The sequence below is a fragment of the Drosophila biarmipes genome, chromosome X, assembly GCF_025231255.1.
Source record: "Drosophila biarmipes strain raj3 chromosome X, RU_DBia_V1.1, whole genome shotgun sequence".
NCBI classification, from domain to species: domain Eukaryota; kingdom Metazoa; phylum Arthropoda; class Insecta; order Diptera; family Drosophilidae; genus Drosophila; species Drosophila biarmipes.
The window spans coordinates 16,409,055-16,431,794 of record NC_066611.1 but is presented as its reverse complement, the minus strand read 5'-3'; the positions used below and the strand labels follow the sequence as shown (position 1 = coordinate 16,431,794).

The 22,740-nt window shown below is 48.6% G+C and overlaps 6 protein-coding genes and 1 long non-coding RNA gene across 9 annotated transcripts in view; 2 read left to right on the top strand and 5 right to left on the bottom strand.

Moving 5' to 3' along the window:
• The window catches only part of LOC108022041 (uncharacterized), a 117,512-nt gene that overhangs the window by 72,458 nt on the left and 22,314 nt on the right, over positions 1–22,740 (bottom strand). The window lies entirely within an intron of this gene.
• Positions 1,231–4,604, bottom strand: LOC108022027 (mitochondrial import receptor subunit TOM40 homolog 1). Its single transcript, XM_017090873.2, has 5 exons — positions 4,251–4,604; positions 3,652–3,940; positions 3,186–3,448; positions 2,353–2,770; positions 1,231–2,291 (listed from the first exon to the last, which is right to left on the bottom strand). The coding sequence occupies exons 2-5, from the start codon at positions 3,863–3,865 to the stop codon at positions 2,152–2,154; spliced, it is 1,035 nt and encodes a 344-aa protein (XP_016946362.1). The 5' UTR covers positions 3,866–3,940; positions 4,251–4,604; the 3' UTR covers positions 1,231–2,151.
• Positions 4,886–7,392, bottom strand: LOC108022031 (ras-related protein Rab-39B). The gene is made up of 2 exons (XM_017090876.3): positions 6,954–7,392; positions 4,886–5,862 (listed from the first exon to the last, which is right to left on the bottom strand). Exons 1-2 carry the CDS (start codon positions 7,059–7,061, stop codon positions 5,314–5,316), a joined length of 657 nt encoding a protein of 218 aa, XP_016946365.1. The 5' UTR covers positions 7,062–7,392; the 3' UTR covers positions 4,886–5,313.
• On the top strand, positions 7,981–11,849 carry LOC108022021 (pyruvate dehydrogenase [acetyl-transferring]-phosphatase 1, mitochondrial). Its single transcript, XM_017090865.3, has 4 exons — positions 7,981–8,652; positions 10,136–10,637; positions 10,817–11,384; positions 11,443–11,849. Exons 1-4 carry the CDS (start codon positions 8,539–8,541, stop codon positions 11,696–11,698), a joined length of 1,440 nt encoding a protein of 479 aa, XP_016946354.1. The 5' UTR covers positions 7,981–8,538; the 3' UTR covers positions 11,699–11,849.
• LOC108022020 (lateral signaling target protein 2 homolog) lies at positions 11,965–15,490 on the bottom strand. The gene is made up of 2 exons (XM_017090864.2): positions 14,715–15,490; positions 11,965–13,997 (listed from the first exon to the last, which is right to left on the bottom strand). Exons 1-2 carry the CDS (start codon positions 14,896–14,898, stop codon positions 12,505–12,507), a joined length of 1,677 nt encoding a protein of 558 aa, XP_016946353.1. The 5' UTR covers positions 14,899–15,490; the 3' UTR covers positions 11,965–12,504.
• On the top strand, positions 15,931–18,299 carry LOC108022023 (negative elongation factor B). Its single transcript, XM_017090868.3, has 3 exons — positions 15,931–16,123; positions 16,229–17,527; positions 17,591–18,299. The coding sequence occupies exons 1-3, from the start codon at positions 15,992–15,994 to the stop codon at positions 17,942–17,944; spliced, it is 1,785 nt and encodes a 594-aa protein (XP_016946357.1). The 5' UTR covers positions 15,931–15,991; the 3' UTR covers positions 17,945–18,299.
• On the bottom strand, positions 18,405–22,262 carry LOC108022022 (protein HIRA homolog). The gene is made up of 5 exons (XM_017090867.3): positions 22,117–22,262; positions 20,133–22,036; positions 19,556–19,920; positions 19,296–19,500; positions 18,405–19,224 (listed from the first exon to the last, which is right to left on the bottom strand). The coding sequence occupies exons 1-5, from the start codon at positions 22,151–22,153 to the stop codon at positions 18,592–18,594; spliced, it is 3,144 nt and encodes a 1,047-aa protein (XP_016946356.1). The 5' UTR covers positions 22,154–22,262; the 3' UTR covers positions 18,405–18,591.

The window sequence follows — 22,740 nt, the reverse complement described above, 5'->3', positions numbered from 1 at the left end:
TATCTGCACAGCACTCACTAACATGGGAATGGAGCTTCTCTGGGGAAAAAAAGAAAGCGCTGGAAATTTCGCAAAATATGAAAGTCGCTGTCCTGCTTATCGCACAAATGGCATGACCAGGAAAGGGGCTTGGGAAGGGGTAGGGAATGATGTTGTGAGGGATTCCAGAAGGGGTTACGGAAGGGGGTGCCGGGAGAACTTTGCTAAGCGGCCGCTTTTTGCCAAAGTTCAAATTGCATTTGGCAAAAAGGAAGGAGGAAGGCGAAAAGAAAATGTGCATGGCAAAAACCATTTTGATAGACAGCGGGGAGAGCAGGAAAAGCGGGAAAGCACCCCATGTGTGTGTGAGTGTGGCAACATTTTCTTATCTAAACAATATTGCGACTACTGCACTTGCAAAGCGACAGCAGCAACCGAATCGCAACTATGGCTGATTGAACAAAGTTGGTGTGTCGTCATAACACCAGGGTATCTCTGGGTATATTTGACGTAAAGTTCCCACTTACATCATAATAAATTTAAGTAAGAACTGTATTATACATCAAACATACTTATATAATATATCAACCAAATTGAAAAATCGAATATTAATAGATATCAAAATGTCGCCACCAAATCTGCAGTTCTAGATTGTTTCTTCAGCTACCTTTTGACCTTTGTGCTACAAATGAGAAAATGACAACACAATGTACTTGTTTCTGTTGTTTTTGTCCACAACATGTGGTGCCAACACTGATTCTAAGCGAAATTTAGCATGAAATACTTGTCAAATTTTAGGGAGAACCTAGTTTAAAATGGAGCTTATTACACCCTTTGATTTAGACTTTACAACTAGAAGAACAGAAACTATTTAACCATCTATTCACTAACAAAACAATTTTAAATTAATGCCATGTTAATTTATTTTAAATTCCCCGTAAAATCCAAAACTCTTGTTAAAGAAAATAATTATCACATAAATACATTTTCTTAGGGGCTCCAAAGTTTGCTTTCCTCTCTACTAACTTTTATAAATAAATAGGTTTATTTTTATACACAAACATATAAAAAATATAGAACAATTTATTTATCTATCAAAAACCAATTAGCCCATTAAGTGATAATAAAAATTACAGCGTTTTCGAGTGCAGCTTGTTATCTAATCAAAGAACTGCAAATCTTGACTGCTGATTACATAGAAAAATCTAGAAAATTATGCCAAGGAACCCTGAAAATAATGGAAAACTCGCAAACATTTATTTAAATTGTTTATTTTTTTCTAAAACCTATTTTATCATCTGGTTTTCTTTGTTGTTTTTATGGTTCTTGTTTGGGAACGGGTAAATTACAATGTAAGTTTAATATTTCACATGTTTAACATATTGTTTTGGGTTTTTAATTTTTAAGGAGTTTGATTTGTTTGGTTTTATATTCCCTCACAACATTTCGGCGCCGTCTATATGTTGAATTCTGCCTAACTCTTTCACGCGATTATGGTTATTAAAGTTGGTTTAACAAAGTATTTGTTATTAGAACTAATTGTAAATTTATAAATTATAAACTTAAAGCAGTTTGTTACCAATTTAATAGCTTGTAACATACATTTCATACGCATTTATTGTTGTCTCTGCCTATCGTTTTTTATTTTATGTTCTTGCTTTGAGGAAATTGCTGGTTGTTCTAAATAAATGCGTACGTTTAGGAAACAACTTAAAGTGTACAGTGACAGTTTCTTGTTGCAGTTTTGGATGTGTGTGCGGGGGTGTGTGTCTGTTTGTTTTGTGTGTTTAGTGCAGAAATTTATAATAGTTTTGGAATATTTTTCTCTCATTGTATTTTGAACTGCGCGTTTATGACTCTGTCAGTGGGTAAAATTGGCGATTAACAACGGACGACGAACAGTGGCACACTGGTAACTTAATGGATCAAAGAATAAAAGCCATTCCATAGGATTCCAGATCCCTGCTGGCCGCCTTCTTGCCAGTTTGCAAGGCGTTTTTCATACACACAATCGACAGATCATCATAAAAAACGTTTGCTAGCAGATTTTTATATCTCTTTGTTTGTTGTTCTCTTCTTGTTGGCGGATGATGTGAAAAAGTTACAATGGATGTGTGTGTGTGTGCTGGGGGTCTGAGGCTGAAGTTGGGACTGGCTGCGCAGGGATTTCGTCTAGCCGATCATCAGCCCGCAGCCGAGTCTAAAGTTGTTCTTCACGTGGTTCATGCGTCCGCTCAGGGCTAGCGTGAATGGCAATGGGTTCAGGCGCTTCTCCAAAACCCCGGAGATGTGCCAATTGGAATCAATTCCGCCTGAAAGAGGTGAAAACAGTTTAGCGACTGCGAGCCATCAGCGAAATGCACATGCACTCACCTCTGAAAACCAGATCCGCCTTGGGCAGATCGATCTGGTAGGCCAGCGTGGCCACGGACTCCTGCATGCGCAGGCTGGTCTCCACCTCGACACCGATCTGCAGCTGGTCGCTGGCCTTCTGGTAGTAGCACACGTGCAGGCCGCTCTGGCCCAGGGTCCCCGACCACACCGAGTTGCCGGCCGAGTAGCGGCCCACGGCGGACACAATGGCTATCTGACGGCCGGGGACATTTGGACCGAACTGGTAGGCCAATTCGGCGCCCAGGGCGAGGGCTGGAGTGACTGACTGCAGATACTGGCCAACGACCACGCCGGAGTTGGTGAATATGCTGGGATTGGCCACCGTCAGCGAGGCGGTGTAGTCACTGCCACGATAGTCGGTCGTCAGCTGCGAGGCCACCATCTTGGAGTCCTGGATCTGTGGGTTGTCAAAGGGGGATTATTAATATTATTTATAGCAGTGCATGCCTCACCATGGAGCATTCTCAACTTAACTAACTAATGTTCCATGAGGAACATTATATTTTACAAAAGTATAAGCCTTTTGTATAGTTCCTGATGTGTATAGTTAAAATATGGCATAAAAAATCCATAGAATACCTTTTCGCTATGTTCCTGTCCTTAAGTTAGGTATTCCCTAACTAAATTTATACATTTTATATCATTTTATGTTATCATATGAATTCACAGATGAATATACGACTTCTAAGAACTCTTTAGGTATTTCCACCAAAAGTGAAAAACTTAAGCCACCAAGCTGCCATGTGATGGCTTTTTAGTGTATCATCAGTCTTCTGTAGCTTCTCTTGATCCCAATCCCGGCCAGAACTTACCTGCGAGGCGAACTTGCAGCGCAGCCGGGCGGAAAACTGGTGAATAACATTGGCGTTGAGGTTGCCCGAGGGATCGATGTCGCCCAGGAGCACGGGGAAGGCTTCCGTGGGGCTGTACTGCTTGGTGCCCACGTAGGTGGCTCCGAATCGGTAGCCACTGGGCACGACATTGCTCATGTTGATGGTGTGCGACACCTGGAAGTGGTTGCTCAGCCCCTTGTTCAGCATGATCTTGGCGCCCTCGAAGGTGATGGCCTGTATATCTGAATGGGGAAAAGGATTAGAGGGTGGCGTGAAACACGGCTGATAATACATAATATATGATAATACCCCCGGTGCCCCCCCTAAACACCCCGAAAGGTGCCGTCTCGCTCTCGCATGTTGTAGGTTATGTCATCAGAGGTGTGGAGGGCTTTTTGCGGGGTTTTTGCCGGACTGAGCCGTTTTCTGACTGAAGTCCACATACCTTTGCACTTTTTGTGGAGCTCCTCGACGGTGCCGGGATTCTCCAGTGGGGCATCCTTGGAGGCGGCAAAGGAATCCGAGCCTCCGGCGGACGAAGAAGATTCGGTTGGGGAGCCGGAGTCGGAGGGCAGAGCAGCCGGTTCCGGGAGGCCGAGACCCAAATTTGAGGCGCCACCGCCTGGGGCGCCGGAGGAAGCCGCTAGCACGTTGCCCATTACGAAAATACCGATGTAATCTATGTAATTTCAAAGCCAACACGTTTCTATATCGGTGTTATGTCTTGTCTCGACCTATCGAAGAACGATAGACCCGATGTCAGGAGGCGTTTTAGTAGCGGCCTATCGATAGGACAGGCAAAAAGTAAGGGTGTTCCTCGACTGGAGGATGAATTGTTGAAATCGAACAGCTGTTTGTCAGCTGTTTTACGCAGATTCACATGTTGAATGGCTTAAACGTATGCACTTTACTGGATTTTCACTTTACTTAATAACCAACTACAGGTAGTAGTTCTGGAAACTTCTTTTCACATATATTTTTACCACTTTTCACCAATTCAACTGTTTGCGGAACACCCTTACCGATTTTTCGTAAGCGCGTTACCAGATGGTCTGCCAAATGTTTGGTTGCGCGGCTGCCACACTGTCGCGATTTCAAATATTTATCAGAATTTTAAAATTATTCGAGCCCTTCTACGAAGGTGTAGAAAAAATAAAGTGAACGTCACTACTGAGTTTTTGACATATAGTCCAAGAGTCCTGAGTTGAAATTAATTAAATAGGATGCAGAAAAATGAATAAAGATAACAATTTGTGGAAATATAAAGGCCAGATATGTGCGCGGAATGGGAAGCGCCTTGCCGGGGGTCCCGGGTTCAACACGCGAGTATTTATTCGAAATTTTAAAAATTGCTTTACTTGCACTGCCTCAAACGAATATTACGGAAAAGTAATTGTTAAAAGTGCTGCTTTGTTGACAGCTTTTCCAAGACTACCGAGTTGAAAGAAATTATGCTGATATTTGGAATATAAAATAAAAACCGAGGATACCTAAAAAATAAGTTACAATTGTATAATCATTTGTATTTATTTTCACAACTTCTACCAAAATGCTAATGCTTTTAATCTCATCGGGTTGGATAATGGATAATAGTGTATATTATCCAACCCGATTAGATTACAAACGAAACCAGAACGAAGCCCACATTAAACAGCCCTTGATTAAGCAATGCCATGCGATTCGTATTAATAAAAACGTTTATATTTCAAGTATATGTATAGCTTTTTCCATTCGTGTATGTGGAGTTATGTGATGTATGAGTTAGGAGCACAGAAACTCGTCTACGTATTTATCGATTGACTCGTTACCAATCAAGGGGACGAAATAAACATACTTTGGAAAGAGGGGGCCGAACTAAATATTCACTAATTTCCGTGAGTCACCTAACTAAAAGTTAACTTAGGAGCAAAACTAAAAGTAACTAGTAAAAAAACGCATTGTACAAATATACGTAACTGATTTGGTTTTTCAGCTTAACTAGGCGATTTAAACAAGATTAAAAGAGTCAACAAAGTAGTGGTTTTGGGGACAGGGTCGGTACGTTACAAATCAATGTACACAAACAGTATTGAAAATAATAGTGGGGGGGAAAGTCTGGGGTGGGCGATCAACAACAGGAGGACTTTTCCGGCTCGGCCACGACGAGATTGAAGTCCAGACTGTTGGGCCGCGAGAAGCCGGACTTGATGCCATCCCAGCCGTCCTCGGCCTTGTACTCGCCGGATCGAATGCGGGCGTACACCTCCTGGGTGACCATGCGGAAGGCCTCCTCCACATTGGCGCCGGAGCGGGCCGACGTCTCGACGAAATGCAGACCGTGCTGTTTGGCAAACTTTTGCGCCTCCTCCGTGGTCACCTCGCGATGGCCGCCCGCATTGATGAGGTCCAGCTTGCAGCCGACCAGCGCGAAAACGGGGCGGTGGGGCTCAATGTGGCGCTGTGCCTCCATCATCCACAGCGGTATGTGCTCGAAGCTCGCGTGATTCGATATGTCGTAGACCAGCAGCACGCCCACCGAGTTGCGGTAGTAGGACTTGGTGATCGAACGGAAGCGCTCCTGGCCGGCGGTGTCCCACAGCTGGAGCTTGATCTGTGTGCCGTCCTTCATCTCGATGAGGCGGGCGAAGAAGTCGACGCCAACTGTGGGATCGGATAGCTGCAAGGTGCAGGGAAATAATATATCATTAGGTGGTTGCTAAGGTAAACTCATATATAAATTTGAAAGCAATGCGTAAGAAGGATTGGAGATACGGAGTTCAGCTATTAATAATTAAAACAACTTTATACAAAAAAAAACTGATAGTGAAGATTTATTTCGTATTTATTTATACAAAATCTTCAACAAAAATTGGAAATATAAAACTATTCATTTGAATAACACCCCCTTATTAGTACTTTATACCGAAAAGAGCAAAGTCTTCTTAGTACTTCAATAAAAAATATGTTGTAAAATCCATATCAAAAATTAATATTTAAATATTTAGAAGAATTTAGTAAAAAAATAAACAACAGCTGTATATAGAAATAAAAATGTAAATAATACTTCGCAGGGAAAGGAACTAACTCTTTTTGACATTTCAATATAAAATGTTTTTAATCTAAAACAAAAAGTGAATCACTTTTATAAACAATTTATGTGTAAATATATGAAAGAATTTGATAAAGCACAACAAAAATGGATGTTAATAAATGTATATACATATTTTTTAGAATTTAAGCATAGAATTAGCAAATTAATAATGTAATATTTTAAAACCCATAGAAACATTATATGCAACTTTTAACTAATGATATCTTTGCTAATTTTCAATTTTACTCCTAATATTACTTTACAAAAGTCGACCTTAGTTATTTTATGGTAATTCAGTTTTTCAAAATGAAAACTGAGGTAACCTCTTGAGATCTATAGTTTTTCGTAATTTAAAGACTTTTAGCTGGTGATATCTCGCGAATTTTGAATGTCCCGCCCTAGCTGCTTGCCCATCCCTGGTCCTGGTCCAGCCTTGCGTGTTGTTGTTGCCCGCTTTATCAGGCGACCACACACACACGCGCGCATGTACACACACACACACAGGGACAAGGTGACTAAGACAGCATCTTGGAAAATGCACTCCCTTTGTCGGTTTTTATGCGTTTGCCCCGTGCAATCACTCAATTATGTAACGAACGCATTGACTGCGGCGCACGGCGATCGCACAGTGGGCCGCACGCAGCCGCACAGTGGTCGGCGTCGCGGGGCATACGCACCTCGGCGAACTTGCCGTCTGTGAAGAACTTGAGCAGCGAGCTCTTGCCCACGGTGCTGTCGCCGATCAGGATCAGCCGGAACTGGTACTCGAAAATGGGTTCCACCATCGCGGGCGTCGTCGTCGCGACGGAATTCGCGGATTTATCTGGCGGCTGGCAAATCCGCAGAGGGCTTCACCTGTCCCTGGCAAAGTTTGCGACGCAAATCGCCGTTTGGCCCTCGCTGCTCGGCTTCCGCTTGCTTCCGTCTGCCAACTGGGCTCCGCTGCGCTCCACTCGAGTCCTGGCTTGGCCACGCACAAGTCCCGGCCGTCGCTGGTGGTTGGTAAATTATAAATAGTCGCGAATTCGACTTCAGCTGCCTGTGAATTTTGTTTTGTTTTGTGTTTTTTCTCACGCCAGCCTGCGAGTGTGTGCGTGCGCGTGTGTGTGATAAAGGCGGCGTTGTCGGATGGCTATCGATAGGCTGAAAAGTGGCCAGGCGATAGAAACTATCGGTTCAAGTGGTTGGAAACTATAATTATCACTACTTCTTAAAAGAAAAACCCCTTGGCTTATGGAAAACTTTATTTATATTTTACTTAAAGGTAGCTTTAAAAATTACCAACAAAAATTCTAGGATCATCTTTTAGAGAAACCTTACTTTCACAGAAAATAAATGCTTCCTGAATATTGAAAACTTGGAAATATAAGACTTTAAAATTACTTTAAAAATTACCGACAAAAATTGTTACTTTTAGAAGCATTACTTTGAAAGAAAATAACTGCTTTCCGATTATTGAAAACTTGGAAATATCTGACTTAAAAATGTCTTTAAAATTAACAACAAAAATAGTACATGACTACACAATTGTATGATCAACTTTCAGAGAAGCATTAAGCTAACTAGAGTTATCAAATAAAAAGACTTGAAACATTAGCAAAACTTCATGTTTTATTAAGTTAAATTTTATAGCTAGATTTGGCTTGAAAATTGAAACCTATTAGAGACAGCTTAAGCGCAGGTCTGGCAACGCCGGCCAACTGTCAGTCTGACAGCTGTTCGATTGTAAATACAACCTAGAGATGGTCTTCGATTGCCAAGAAAAATATGTAGAACCAAAAACTACATATTATTAGAAAACATTTTTTAAGGTGTAAAATTGAAAAATCAAAATTTCGAATATAACAACGCTCTTGAGCGCTCGTTAATCAACGTCGGCTGCGCCTGCTCGAAGCTGTCGTTTCTGTGCCGTGCCCGTTCGTGTCGGAAAATCCATCCCTAGGGCACAGTGTATTTTCATTTTCCATTTGTTTTCCGTGGAAAGTGTCCGTTTCGTCTCTCGCAAAGCACACAAATGTACACACCGCACGCCGGCCACTCGGAAAACCAGAGCTTCCTTTCGTCAGCCGCCGGCAGCCGGAGTCCGTAGATCAGCCGGATTTTCCGGGATACGATACGGAGTCCACCTCGTTCTCCGCCCTCTCCTGCTCCCCAACCTCCTGCCCCCCAACCTCCTGCCCCCCGCCCGCTCGCCCGCGCCGACTCGGTTACGGAACCAATTATAGCCACAGCGGGGCGAGAGCATATAGAATCGCCATATAGATGTTCAAGTTCGTGCTGAACGACGCCGCCAGCTACGTGCGATCCAATGTGCGGGAGTTCAGTCTGAATGCGCTGCGCCTGCTGCCGCAACTGCCGCAGTTGAGTCCATACGATGTAAGACCCGGAATCGGTATAGTACTCCTAAGATCCCTGTATCCGTATAATACTCCCAAGATCTTTAAAAGACGGGGAATCGGTTATATCTCTTAAGGGTAACCCCAAGAACATCCCTAGTTAAGTGTTTATAAGATCTGAGATGGGTAATACCCTATAGATACATAATACTTCGGTAAAACCCCTACATTTCCTAACAGACTTCTTAGAATGTGTCTGGAATCACTTATGATCCCTAAAAGACATGAAATCGGTTATATCTCTTAAGGGTAACCCCAAGAACATCCCTAGTTGAGTGTTTATAAGATCTGAGATGGGATATACCCTATAGATACATAATACTTGGGTAAAAACCCCTTACATTTCCTAACAGAGTTTTTACAATGTAAGAACTGGGATCAATAAACCCTCATATAGAGAATAGTACCCTTATGATCTCTATGAGATATATCTCTCCCTGATAACATCCCTATTAGGATCTGAAATGGCCGAAATGAGTACTTACAATGTAAGAACTGGAATCAATGGACCCTCATATGTAGAATAGCACCCCTACGATCCCCATAGGATAATGAATCGGGTCTATCTTTTACAGGTTACCCCAATAATATCCCTAGTTGAGCCGTATTAGTGTATGTAACATTAACTTCGGTTAATATCCATGATATTTCTAACAGATTTCTTAAAATGTATGATCTGGAATCGGTAACATCTCATATTAAGGATAGTTTTGTTAGAATAACACCAATAACATCCCTAGTGAAGCTGTTTTAACAGAGTTCTTACAATGTGAGATCTGGAATTGAAGCACCTCAAATGTAGTATAGTAAATGAATAAAAAAAAAAAAATTTATGGAATCGTTAGTACCTCATAACTTAACTAATCGAGCATTTATTGGGTTTTAACCTTTACATTTCCTAGAAGAAATCATACAATTTAAGATCTTGGACCGTTTTGAACGGATCTATGGCAACTTTTTGTTTAGTGAGATAATACTTAGGTCAATAAGGGGTCTTAAGTTATCAAAGCTTTGTCTAATAGAGGTTCCCAAGACCCTATATATTTAACCTCTGCAGGTAACCTTCACAGAAAGTAACCTTTCGTTTGATAGGGATTTAACATTAATTATATTTAAAATATATATAATTACCATATAAAACTCAGAATAGATAAATGCTTCTTTTTCTATTTAATAAGCAAGTAGAAAGTCACGCCTTTGAAGCATTTTCAAACATTAGTGTTGGTAAATCACATAAAACATAAAATTATCATAATAAAGCACGGCATCCTAACTGAATTTGGTATTTTTCCCTGTCCAGATTGGGATTTTACATAAATATTCTGCACTTATAATGACCAAAGTAAGCCACAGTAACTCTTTAGAGACTTAGATTTCTTACACCTTGTATTTGTACCCCATCCATATACCAGGGGTTTCCCTCAAAAGCCAAGGATCCAAAACTAATTTCAACTTTTCCGCAGGTTAACCTAGTTCTAAGGGAGAACGAGTTCGTCTACAACTTCCCCGTGGACGGGGTGATCCGCAGCTATGAGACGAACCAGCTGGGCTCCAACTCGCCCTGCGAGGACTCGCGCACGGAGGCCAGTCTGCTGCACCGCAACGGCTTCATCTGCGGCATCTTCGACGGCCACGGCGGCGCCTCCTGTGGCCAGGTGGTGTCCAAGCGGCTGCTGCGCTACGTCTCGGCGGCCACGCTGCCGCGCCAGGTGCTCCGCGAGCAGATGAAGCAGAACTGCAGCAGCCAGTCGTTCCTCAAGTGCCACAACGACAACGTGGACTTCGTCAGCGAGATCAAGCCCATCTACGAGGCCAGCTTCCTCAAGTACATCAAGCAGCTGACGGAGACGCCGCAGCGGGATGTGGCCAGCGAGCTGGTCAATGCCTTCCTCCAGCTGGACGAGAACATTGCCCAGGAGGCGCTGGCCAGCAGCGATGTGCGCACCATGAGCGTGGCGCTCTCCGGTGGGTTGAAAGCGATGTAGGAGTCACATGTGACAGTAACAAGCTCGATTCTTTAGATCTGGAAACTTCATTTGTTTCCCCGACGATCTGAGCAGCTAGTTAAACCAAATGTAGACTCTCCTCATCCCTTCTTACATACTCCTATACACAAATACCTCATATTCCTGTTTATTTTCCAGGAGCCGTCGCCTGCCTGGTGCACATCGAGGGCCTGCAGCTGCATGTGGCCAGCACCGGCGACTGTGGCGCCGTGCTGGGCGTCCTCGATCCGCAGACGCAGCAGTGGCAGCCCAGGAAGCTCAACACCGAGCACAATGCGGACAACATGGCCGAGGTGCGCCGCATCCTGGCCGAGCATCCCAAGGAGGAGCAGGAGACGGTGATCCGCAATGGCCGGCTGCTCAGCCAGCTGGCGCCGCTGCGTGCCTTCGGGGACTTCCGCTACAAGTGGTCCCTGGACATTATGCAGCAGAAGGTGCTGCCCATGTTCGGCGAGCAGGCCATGGCGCCGAACTACTACACGCCACCGTACCTTACCGCCCGGCCCGATGTGCAGCAGCACGCACTGGGGCCCAACGACAAGTTTCTAGTCATCGCCAGCGACGGCCTGTGGGACTTCCTCTCGCCCAGCGAGGTGGTCAGCCTGGTGGGGGAGCACATCAACTCCAAGAAGATCCTCGAGCCGATGCGCCTGCCCGAGGGCGAGATAACGCTGCAGGAAATCTCCGAGCAGCTAGCCGAGCGCAAGTCCGTGTTTTTCATCTCACCAATCCTGATACAAACTAATTGTGATTGTGATTTGCAGAGCTGGCCTCACCCGCAAGCCGGTGGACCAGAACGCGGCCACCCATCTCATCCGGCATGCCCTGGGCGCCACCGACTACGGCATCGAGCACTCCAAGATCTCGTACTACCTGACGCTGCCCCAGGATGTGGTGCGTCTGTACCGCGACGACATCACCATCACCGTCATCTACTTCAACTCGGAGCACATTGCCCAGCTGCAAGGCGAGGCGGCGGCGGCGGCGGATCAGCCGGGGGTCACTGCGCCGGTAGCGTGATCTCCGCCAGCATGCCCATGTGTATATTTAACGAGCTAACCTTCAGCCTCTAACTAGCCTAAGTGTTGCGTTTAAGTTTGTTTCATCCGCCAACGGACCTCGGACGACTGCCGCGCCAAATAAACCCACGCGGGAAGCGAAAGATCACACATGCCAATTGACTTGTTACTGGCGAGCAGGGATGCGGCCTTGCTGGCACTTAGAGTAAGAGCTCTGACCCACTGAGCGCCCCGTTTATGCATTGAGTAAGGGAACAAGGCAGCAAGGAGTCTTCATATATTTATTTTCAAATAATATGTGTGGCTTGTAGTTGTCTAAAACAAGTACTTATTCTTATTGTGTGGTTTAAAATTATGCAAACAATTTGTAATTTTTATAATCTATTCCATGTTAAAACTCCTTATTTTAGTCTACTACGCCAATTTTAGTTGTATAAAACCTTTAGTTGGGGCTTTAAAAGGGGTAAGCCAACAGAAGCTTACGATTTAGAGCAGGTCCAACGACTGCAACCAAGACAGTTCCCCAGATCTGGCATAATTTTCGAGAATCGATTTATTTTACACTTACATATATTCAATTACAATGGTTTATAACGCTGGGTTATATATTTATGCATAGTTTACGCGATTGGCGGGTGCGCGGGGGTGTGGGATCCGGGGATTCGTGGGTAAAGCTGGTAAAACTGGTAAACGGTACGAGTCCTAAGCCTATACATGGAAAACTAAGCAGCTACTAAGGGATCTTGGGTGGGGGTTGTGTGTGTGTGTGTGTGTGCTGGGCCATGGGATTGGAAACCGGTGCCGCTCCTAATCCTTGCCATCCTGCTCGGCCGCCTCCTGCCGACTGACGCAGTTGAGGAACTCCATCTGGATGTGCGTGATCTGTGTCTTGCTGAAGCACTGCATCTTCTTCTTGAGGAAGTCGAAGAACAGATCCAGCTCGTCACGCTTGGCCAGCGCCTGGGCCACCTGCTGCTGCTGGTGCAGCTCCTCCTCCTTGACCAGCATGTTGGAGCTGCTGGCCGCCGCGCTGACGGCCAGTGGCTGGCCGGAACCGCAGCTCAGGGGGGGCAGCTGCAGGATCGTGGCCGTCGGCGTGGACGTGAAGGATGTGGTGTTGCACAGCGCCGCGGCCGGCGTGGTGGTCACTGTGGCGGCATTCAGAGAGATCGCCGGCGTGCTGGAAATCGTCACACTGGTGCTGGTCGCCTCGGTCACATCCACCAGGGATATCTGCTGTGTGGACACCGAGGTATCGTGACGATTGGAGGAGCCACCGCCCGCTGCCGCCGCCGATGTGGTGGTCGTGACCAGCGTGAGATTCTTGAGCTTGCCATCGGCCACCACGGTGCCGCCGGCCAGGACACTATTCGAGGCATTGCCCGATCCGCCGCCGCTCGAGAACTGGTGCTGGCTGGAGCGAACCGTCTGCGGTTCAATGTCCGATATGCAGAACTCATGGGCATCGATGTAGTGGAACTCCTTGCCGTGGGTAACATCACTGCCGCCATCGGCATCGCCCACGCCCATCTCGCAATCCATGTGGGCACCGCTGGCCTCCTCGTACATGCAGACCTCCTCGTAGTCCACCTCGGCGCCGGTGGCCCCGTCCTCGTCCAGTTCGTGCTTCACAATATCCATCTGGCCGTCGTGATCCACCACATCGTCGTCCTCGTCGACACCGCACACCACATCGTCCTCCTCATCGTGGGTGATCTGCGAGAGCTCAATGCTGGAGATGCTGCCATCGTGCTGCGACTGGTGATGGTGATGGTGGTGCGGCTGGTGGTGATGGTGCTGCTGCTGCTGGTGGTGGCCATGATGGTGGTGGTGCTGCGAGACGGTGTCGTCCGACACGCCCTCCTCGTAGGCGGTCAGAATGAAGGTCTCCGCCTCGTCGCTGACCAGCGTGATCTGCGAGGCGCCGTGGTGCGAGGACAGGGTGGTGGTGTCGTGATCCGACTGCCCATCGTCGTCCACCACCTCGTCATCGTCGTCGTCCACATGCTGTTTCAGGTGCAGCATCGCTCCAATGGGCAGCGTGGCGCTATTGGAGCTGCCAATGCCTCCGCCACCGCCGCCGCCGCCACCGCCTCCTCCACTCGTTTCATAGCCGCTCTGTGTGTTCCGGTGGGACTTCAACTTGGGCTGGTACACCGTCGACAGGAAGTCCAGCTCCTTGGCGTAGCGCCACTTGGACAGCCGCCCCTCGATGTACTTGGGGGTGCGCAGGCGGTACTGGTGGAACGTGTCCCGCAGGTTCTTCCACTTGCGACGCACCTCCTGCACCGTGTACTTGTCTGCAAAGGGGGGATTAGAAGGGGATCAGAATCAGGTGTTTATAAATAGTTATAAAATATATGCGGAAGGTTCTAATCAGCGAGTTTGTTGGGAAAAATTAGAAGAAATCATTGGAACTAAGATAATAAATAGGTGGTTCTGATCAGTTTTATGAGTTATATATAGAGATAATCATAAGCTGACAATGAAACACTTTCCTAGGGAGAATTAGAAGGGTTTTTCTTGGAAAGCGCACAGAATTTGTTTATAGTTCAGCCGAAATAAGAGAACCAAAAGGTGCTTTTGTAGGATCAGACTCACAAAGGTGTTTGTAACTATTGAATAACTGGCAGATGGTGTTTATAAATATTTATAATTGACTGGAAAGGTGTTCAGAGATTAAATACCGCAAATAATGGACATTGATTGTTTTGAACTGTAGTAAACAACTTTATAAAGGGGTTGGATTCTGATATAATTTAGATAAATAAGAGATGTGTTGAAGGGTAGATCTGTTGAGGGTCTACAGGAAGACCATAGCCACTAGGTCTTCGAATGAGACGAAGGAAACGTATGAAAGACAATGCTATCTATATAAAAATCCAGTATTTAGTCCCCAGATCCCTGCCAGAACTTGAAATCCTAACAGAGGTCCATAGCCTAAGGGTCTGAATCCTTAAGGAACCCTCAAAGAAGCTCCAGAGCCAGGGTAATCCCCGCCAGGAGGCGGCACTCACTTCCTATCTGCTGGGCCACCTCCTGCCAGCCGTTGAGCACGTCGGAGCGGCGCCGCTGGTTGGGCTGCAGCTTGTAGTTGTAGAGGGCCGGGTTCTGGCGCACCAGGTTGATCAGCGTGAGGATGTCATCCGTGGGCGCGTTGTCCTTGTGGTAGCGCTTGCGCTCTGACGTCGACGAGGACATGTTGCTTCTGCGGGGGCGCTGCTCTAGCTGCCCACTGCTGTGATCCTTTCCCAGAGCGTGATGGGGAGAGCCGGGTCCTGAGCCTAAGCCTATCCTGTTGCTCGCATCCAAGTGCTTTGTTTTTGTTTACCCAGGAAAGGAGCGACTTTCGTTCTCGCCGAGATGCCCGCACACACAGGCAGGCGAGCAGCCACACACACGCACGGCTGGGTGTCGGAACACGCACGCACACACGCTCGCCCACTCGATGCCAAGGATAGCGAGTGTGTGCCGCTGGACAGGATCTGCGACTCCGTGGGCAGTCGCCTTGCGCGCGCAGCAATCTCCTCCAGAAGCGGGCGGCCTCGTCCGCGGGAATTGGCTCAATTTGTGTGGATTTTCTCCGCACTTGATGCTCTTGCTTTGCTTTTTTCTGTTTTTTTTTGGCGTTGCTTATTTCGCGCTAGAGATGGCACATCGCTTAATTGGCGTTCGTCTTCGCAGTCACGGCCTGGCGGGGAGTCACGAGTCACGGAATCGCAAGGATCCTTTGCGTTGGAACAATCTTGTTTTGTAAAATGAATGCTGATTTTAGTATTACTAAACAAGAAAATTAGTATATATAAGGTTATATGATTTTTGTGTTTGTTACGCTTCATATGCTTTGAAGTTGATGATTTTAAAAATAAATAATAATAGAAATAAAGTAAATTAATTCAATAAAAAAAACTCATCTAAATTTATATAAAAAAAAAAACAATTGATAGCACCTACCACTATCGTTTTACTTAATTTTTTGTTCAATTTGTAGGTTTTTATTTGCTTTTTTATATATTGAGCTATATTTTGTATAAGTATTGATGGTAGAAGTTTTTTAATTTCATTTTTTTATATATTTTTTTAAGCATAATGAAAAATTTTAATTTTTTAATCTGACATTATTAAAAACAAATCCCGATAGTCGGGCAGTGTTGCTCAGCGGCCAATCGATAACGGGCATCGATGTCGCCGCGCACATGCAGCCCTGCGTTTACTTTTTTCTCTCCTCGCCAGCAAAAAAACAACACAATCTTGCAATTTCTCGTCTCGTCTTCGGCTTGCCGCATAATTGTGTATGATAATGAGCACGCCGGCGAAGAACAACAATGGGACCGGGCTGGAGGACGTGAACATACCGGGCCAGGCCTACCTGCGCGAGGCCCTGACCTCCTGCACGGACCCGCTGAAGGCCATCGAGAGTTTCCAGGTTTGTTTACGTTGCACCGAAAATGGGCGCCAAAAGTCCGGTTGGATTATTTATTTATCACCCATCCACCTGTTAATGGGGCCACTTTGTCGCCTTCGTCGATAGCTGGAGAACGGCGTTCTGCTGCCCTCACTGCGCCCCATGTTGCCTTTGCTGGACCTGCACGGCGTGCGCCGGCTGGACTTCCACACCTCGCTGATGGAGGAGCTGCGCGACAAGCTGATAGCCCACATCAACGAGATGGGCCAGAAGGAGCCGCGCGAGCGCGACAAGAAGCTGAAGGAGCTGCTGGTCAAGAGCTTCCCCGTCGTCCGGGTGAAATCGCTGCGCCCCGTGGTCATGGCCATACTGCGCAACACGCAGCACATCGACGACAAGTACCTCAAGATCCTCGTGCGGGATCGGGAACTGTACGCGGACACGGACACGGAGGTCAAGCGGCAGATCTGGCGGGACAATCAGTCGCTCTTTGGCGACGAGGTGTCGCCGCTGCTGTCGCAGTACATCCGCGAGAAGGAGCACATCCTGTTCGATCACACCAACCTCAATAATCTGTTCTTCCAGCCCACGCCCAAGGTGCGCAGGCAGGGCGAAGTGGTCCAGAAGCTGGCCAACATGATTGGCACCAGTGTCAAGCTGTACGACATGGTGCTGCAGTTCCTGCGCACCCTCTTCCTGCGCACCCGCAACGTGCACTATTGCACGCTGCGCGCGGAGCTACTGATGGCCTTACACGATCTCGAGGTGCAGGAGATCATCTCGATCGATCCGTGCCACAAGTTCACCTGGTGCCTGGACGCTTGCATAAGGGAGAAGAATGTGGACATTAAGCGTTCGCGCGAGCTGCAGGGATTCCTTGACAACATCAAGCGCGGCCAGGAGCAGGTGCTCGGCGATCTCTCCATGACCCTGTGCGATCCGTATGCCATCAACTTCCTGGCCACGTCGGCCATCAAGATACTGCATCACCTGATCAACAACGAGGGCATGCCGCGCGACAATCAGATACTCATCCTGCTGCTGAGAATGCTGGCCCTGGGCCTGAGTGCCTGGGTGATGATCGATTCGCAGGACTTCAAGGAGCCCAAGCTGGACTGCCAGGTGGTCACCAAGTTTCTGCCCGCCCTCATGTCGCTAATGGTGGACGATCAGTGCCGCAGCCTGCACGCCAAGCTGCCGCCGGATGAGCGCGAGTCGGCGCTGACCACCATTGAGCATTCGGGTCCGGCGCCCGATGCCGTGGAGGCGTACATCCAGGAGAGCTCCGTGGCCAGCATACTGGCCATGTACTATACGCTGCACACGGCGCGCCTGAAGGACCGCGTGGGCGTGCTGCGCGTTCTGGCCATTCTGTCCGCCTGCAAAGACGACCGGGCGTACGAGGATCCCTTCCTGCACTCGCTGGTAAGCCTCTCGCAGTGATCTCAAGCAGAAAACCTTACTGAAATCGTTGGTGTTCCTTTGCAGATTGCTCTGCTTATACCCATGAGCGAGGAGTTCGCCACGGAGGACTTCTGCACCACGCTCTTCGACGAGTTCATCTTCGCCGGACTGACGCGCGAGAACGTGACCTCGCGGCACATGCTGAAACTGCTGTGGTATGTGCACAACAAGCTGCCCTCCGGCCGTTTGGCCACCCTGATGAAGGCCATGCAGCCGACAACGGCCCACAATGAGCACATCCACAAGCTGTACGAAACGCTGCAGGAGAGGATTGGCACTGGGGCGGCCGAGACGCCGGTCATCGAGGCGCCGCCCATCGAGTTTGATTCGCCGCTGAAGAGCGTGCCCACGCCGGGACCACACTACAATGTCCAATAGCTAGAGGCGCCGGCAGTCGCACCACCAGCGGCTGTCGTCGGATGATCAAGGCTCACGAAAACGATGTTGAGGATGAGGATGATGATCGGTGGCCTTTCGAAAGGGCACTTTCTTACTTCTGAGCAGCCGGCGGGATGGCAATCCCCATTTAGCATGCATGCGCAAATCATAATTCTACTGTTTAGACTAAGCAGCGAGCTCTGCGACCGAATAATCGCATATAGTTTACATATTTACAAATGTATGGCTTTGTTGGCAGGCAACCAATTTGTTGTCGCCGGCTATTATATATTATATATTACTGTTACGCTAGTGTAACGATCGATTCTAGTACACAATATAGAGTACAAATCTAGGAAGGAGCCTTTTATTTATGAATTCTTAACGAGCCTTTGTACTTTAACACCATTTGAATGGTATAACTTAAGTTCTCCTGTCAGAGAATGACAACAAACGGGTGTAATGCTTCTCTCACTTCAATTTCCACCTCAACTTTAATGATTCGCACACTAACCGATGTTCTTCTCGGGCAGGAAGATTACAAAGTGCCTAATTTAGTTCGGTACAAAAGGTTTTACACTAGACGCTTATAGCTTAGGGAAATAAACACAATTAAGGAGGTCTATTAGGGATAGGAGTCTTTCGTCTCATGTCTGATCTGTTTCGGCGGCTTTGGAACTGGAAACTGGCGCTGCTCCCGCCACCGAGGCGGCCGGGGATGTGGAGGCGGCCCCGCCGGATGTGGATGCTGGCGAAACCTCCACGGGCGACGCGTCCAACGGAGGTAGTGAAGATGAGGCCGACAGCAGCTCGTCATCCAGGCAGACGGTGGGCGAGTCCAGGGATTGAATCTCGGCGGAGGGACTAGGAGCCGGCTGCGGCGCGCACAGCGATGACGAGGAGGAGGAGGAAGATGAGGACGATCCGGAGGTGGAGGATGATGAGCCGGACGACGAAATGGAGCTGCTGGTGGTCGCAGTGGTGGCGGTGCTGGTGCCTGTGGTCACAGCCGTGGGTGATCCTCCAGCCGATGCTGCAGCTCCCTTTTCGGTGCCCTCCTCGCCGGCTGCCTCGTCCCCAATTGGCCCGGCGGCCGGCGATGAGTCCGCCGACGAGGCAGCCTTCGGTTGTGGTGGGGCGGGTGTGGCGAAGATATCCTTCTGCCTCTCGGACTTGCACTCCTTCAGCAGCTCCACGTACTCCGAGTACAGGCGCTGCCATTCGGAATGTGGCTTCAGTGTGTCCAGCACGCACTGCATCAGCTCCAGCTTTGGCACGAACTAGAGCGGGATGGAGGTATATGGTGTGAGCAACAGGCTACCTTAAGGGAAATCTTCGATGGCAGACCCACCTGGGATATACCCGGCTCCGGAATGGTGAGCAGATCGTCCAGGAACACACGCATCCGCTTCTCGGAGCCGTGGGTGGCCAACTGGAAGGTAAGCATCTTGTGCCAGTGCTGCAGCTCATCCAGCGATTGGAGGGCCTCGCACAGCTTGATCTGGTTCTCGATGAACCGGATTTTGGCGCTCTGCTGCCAGCTCTCCGAATGCCTCCTAGAATTATGATAGTATTAGCTATAAATTATGAGCAGGGAGGTAAACTACGTACAGCTCCATGCCGCCAGTGAAGCAAAAGTAGTTCTGGCTGCTGGCCTGCATGCTGAGGAGCGGGAACTTCTGCTGCATCTGGTCCATGTCCCTGGGCAGAGTGCCCCGTATGCCGTGGTACATGATGGCGTCCTTGGTGGCCAGCACCAGCCACGATTGCAGGCTCGTCGAGTAGGAGTACGAGTTGCCGCTGGGGAAGCCAATCAGCGGCATGCCCTGATCCGTGACCGAGAACTGCACGGCCGTGCCGTGCTTGTTCAGCAGCTCCAGGCAGCCGGCCGCCAGGCTGATCACCTTCTTGGCAATGTCCCATATGCGCAGCAGCCCGCACTCGGTCAGCACGCCCACCAAACTGTTGTCCGGACTCTGAAATAAAGTATTATTAGCTTAATGGATTGATTTTCCTTCATCACAACTGGTTTTCTGGGAGTCTCTCAAAAGGTTTCCCTGCTAATTTACAATTTAGTTTGTCAGAAATCAAGTTAAATGGTTTTATGGAGTCTAAATTAACGTAGGAAATCCTTTTGAGTTGAAAATCCAAGTAGTGACCCATATAAAAGCTAGTATTTCGGACTCACAAAGGCGCAATGCACTGCGGAGCTGGTCAGCGAGATGGCCGGAAAGACGGGACAGCCCGTCTCCATGGAAATGAGTCGCATGCTCCCATCCAGGGAGCACAGCATGGCGTACTTTCCACACAGATTTAGATTGACTATCGGCGAGCCCACATAGAACTCCCAGAGCATCTCCTTGGAATCCGAAGCCGTGACCTTAGCCAGCATGCCGTGATTGGTCTTCAAATGGCCATTCGAGACATGCACACGATAGTCCAGGGCGGCCTTGACGAATTCACTCTTGCCGGTGGCCGTGACATTCAGATTGCTGGGTCCGCTGGTGCTGCTCTGGTGCTCCTCCAGTCGCGGCGATCGCGGCAATTCGCTGGTCTGGCCGGGATCAAAGGGCAGCGACTGCCGGCGCTGGTTGGCGGGTTGGGTTTTCAGTCTCGAGTCCAGGCGACCCAGATCCGCTTTGCTGACCAAGGGCTCCAGCGGCATTAGGGGCGTGGCAGCGCCCTCCGTGGGATCAGCACAGGAGATGGCGCCGCCCGCCGCCGAGCCAGAAGTTAAAGCTGTCGCCGCCGTCCCACTGCTGGACACAATATTGTGGCTTATGGAGGTGGGTCCATCTTCGTGGAGGGGTATAAACATGGGTGTGATTCTTCGCTTGCCATCCTTGGTCCTGGTCTCCGTTTGCTTGCTAATGGGTCGCTGGTTGCCCTCGTTGTTGTTGAGCGGGAACTTTGTGGGCTTGTCGCCGTGAGGTAGCAGCAGTCTCTGTGGATGCTCCATAAGGGAGGTGTTCTTGCCCAGACCATTGGCATAGTTCTGGCCGTACATTTTGCGTATAATGCTATTCTTCTCCTCCTCCGAAATGGCCTTGCCCAGCTCTTCCTCGGTGAACTTCAGGCAGGCGATGCTGCCATCGCCGCTGCAGGCCATCAGCAGGCACTCCTTGGGCCCCCAGGAGAGATCGAGGATGCTGTCGTTGAACAGCTCGTGGATGACGATCATGGGTCGCTGCAGGGCGGTCATCCAAACGGACAGCGAACGATCCCGTGAGCCCACGGCCAGGCAGCAGTACTGCAGGGGCTTGCTGGGACTGCCGTCGTTGTCCTGCCGCCTCAGGATGGAGTTGTGAAACCTTACACAGGTCACCGCCTTGCGGTGACCCACGAAATCCTTGTCGCACTTCCAGCCCTCACGCTCGATGATCTGGGCGGTGGGTCCGCCGCCATTCATGGCATGGGCCGAGACCAGATACTGCCCGTCCGGCGACCAGGAGAGCCGCAAAATGTGCGTGGTGCCGCCGCACTCCTCGAAGGGTTCGGTTATCGTGTGCGACAGGTTCCAGTCCATGGTGTTCCAGATTTTGATGCTGCGGTCATCCGATTGCGAGGCCAGAAAGCGGCCCAGTGGATCCCAGGACACGCCCTTCACCAGGCCCGTGTGCCCCTTGAGCGTGGCCACCTGATGGGGGAACGCCTGGGCATCCCAGATGATCACCGTGTTGTCGATGCTGCAGCTGGCCAGGTAGACATCGTTCGGCGACCAGGCCAGGTCCAGGACATCGCCGTCGTGGCCGCGCAGTGTGTAAAAGCATTTCCAGGACTCGTGATTCTTCTGCATGCCGCCGGTGCCGAAGACGCCGCTCGAGCCGGCGCACTTGCGCCAGATCATGATGAGCTTGTCGTCGGAGCCGGAGGCCAGGTTCAGCCCGTTCTGCGACCACCGCACGCAGTTGACGCAGGCCAGGTGCTGGTCCATCTGGCACAGCAGCTTCGGCACATCCGCATCGCACTCCGCCTTGTCCGAGAGCACCGGCAGCAGGTTCCAGATGACCACGCGGCCGCAGTCGCTGCCCTGGCCGCCAGTCGCGAATTTCGTGCAATCCTGGTGGATATCCACCGAGAATATCTGCTTGTCTGCCGGCAAAACACGGGAAGACAGGGGTTAAAAGCCGCCAATTGGAGAGTCCGGCTCTTGCCGGCCTCGGCCAACTCACCATCGTGATGCACCCAAGCCGGCTTGAGGAGCCGCATTTACGATCTACTTATGGTTACTATCTTTTGCGGGCAAGTGGGCTTAAAATAAGTTAATTTAAGCTAATAAACTAATGTGTCTTCGATATAAACAGAGGGAATGGTCAATCGATTGGCGATAACACGGCCAGGCACGGCCATTCCAGCTCTCGATAACGGTGCTCATCGCTTGTTATCGTTCGCTTGGTAAGCCCATGGTCACACTGCCAAGGGCGGTAAATCGAGGCATTTTTGAAATCTTGGACCTTTGGCAGTGTCATATTATTTCGTTAGAAAATTAAAACAGCTTTTCAAAACAGTCAGTCTGTACTCATTGATTTGGCCAAAATACGATTGATAAACATAAATATTTTTTATAAAAATCTAGAATCTAAAAAAAAAAATGGAAAAATGGGTCAAAAAATAAATTTCCTTTTAAGATCGATAGGAAATTAAGCCAGCTTTCCAAAACAGTAAGTCCTTTGGTTGTACGCCTTGAATTGATTGAAAAACCGCGCGAAAATGTGTTTTTTAGACAAAAATCTGAAATCCAAAAAATTGTGAGGCACCCCCTTGACAAAAATGGAAAAATGGGTCAAAAAATAAAT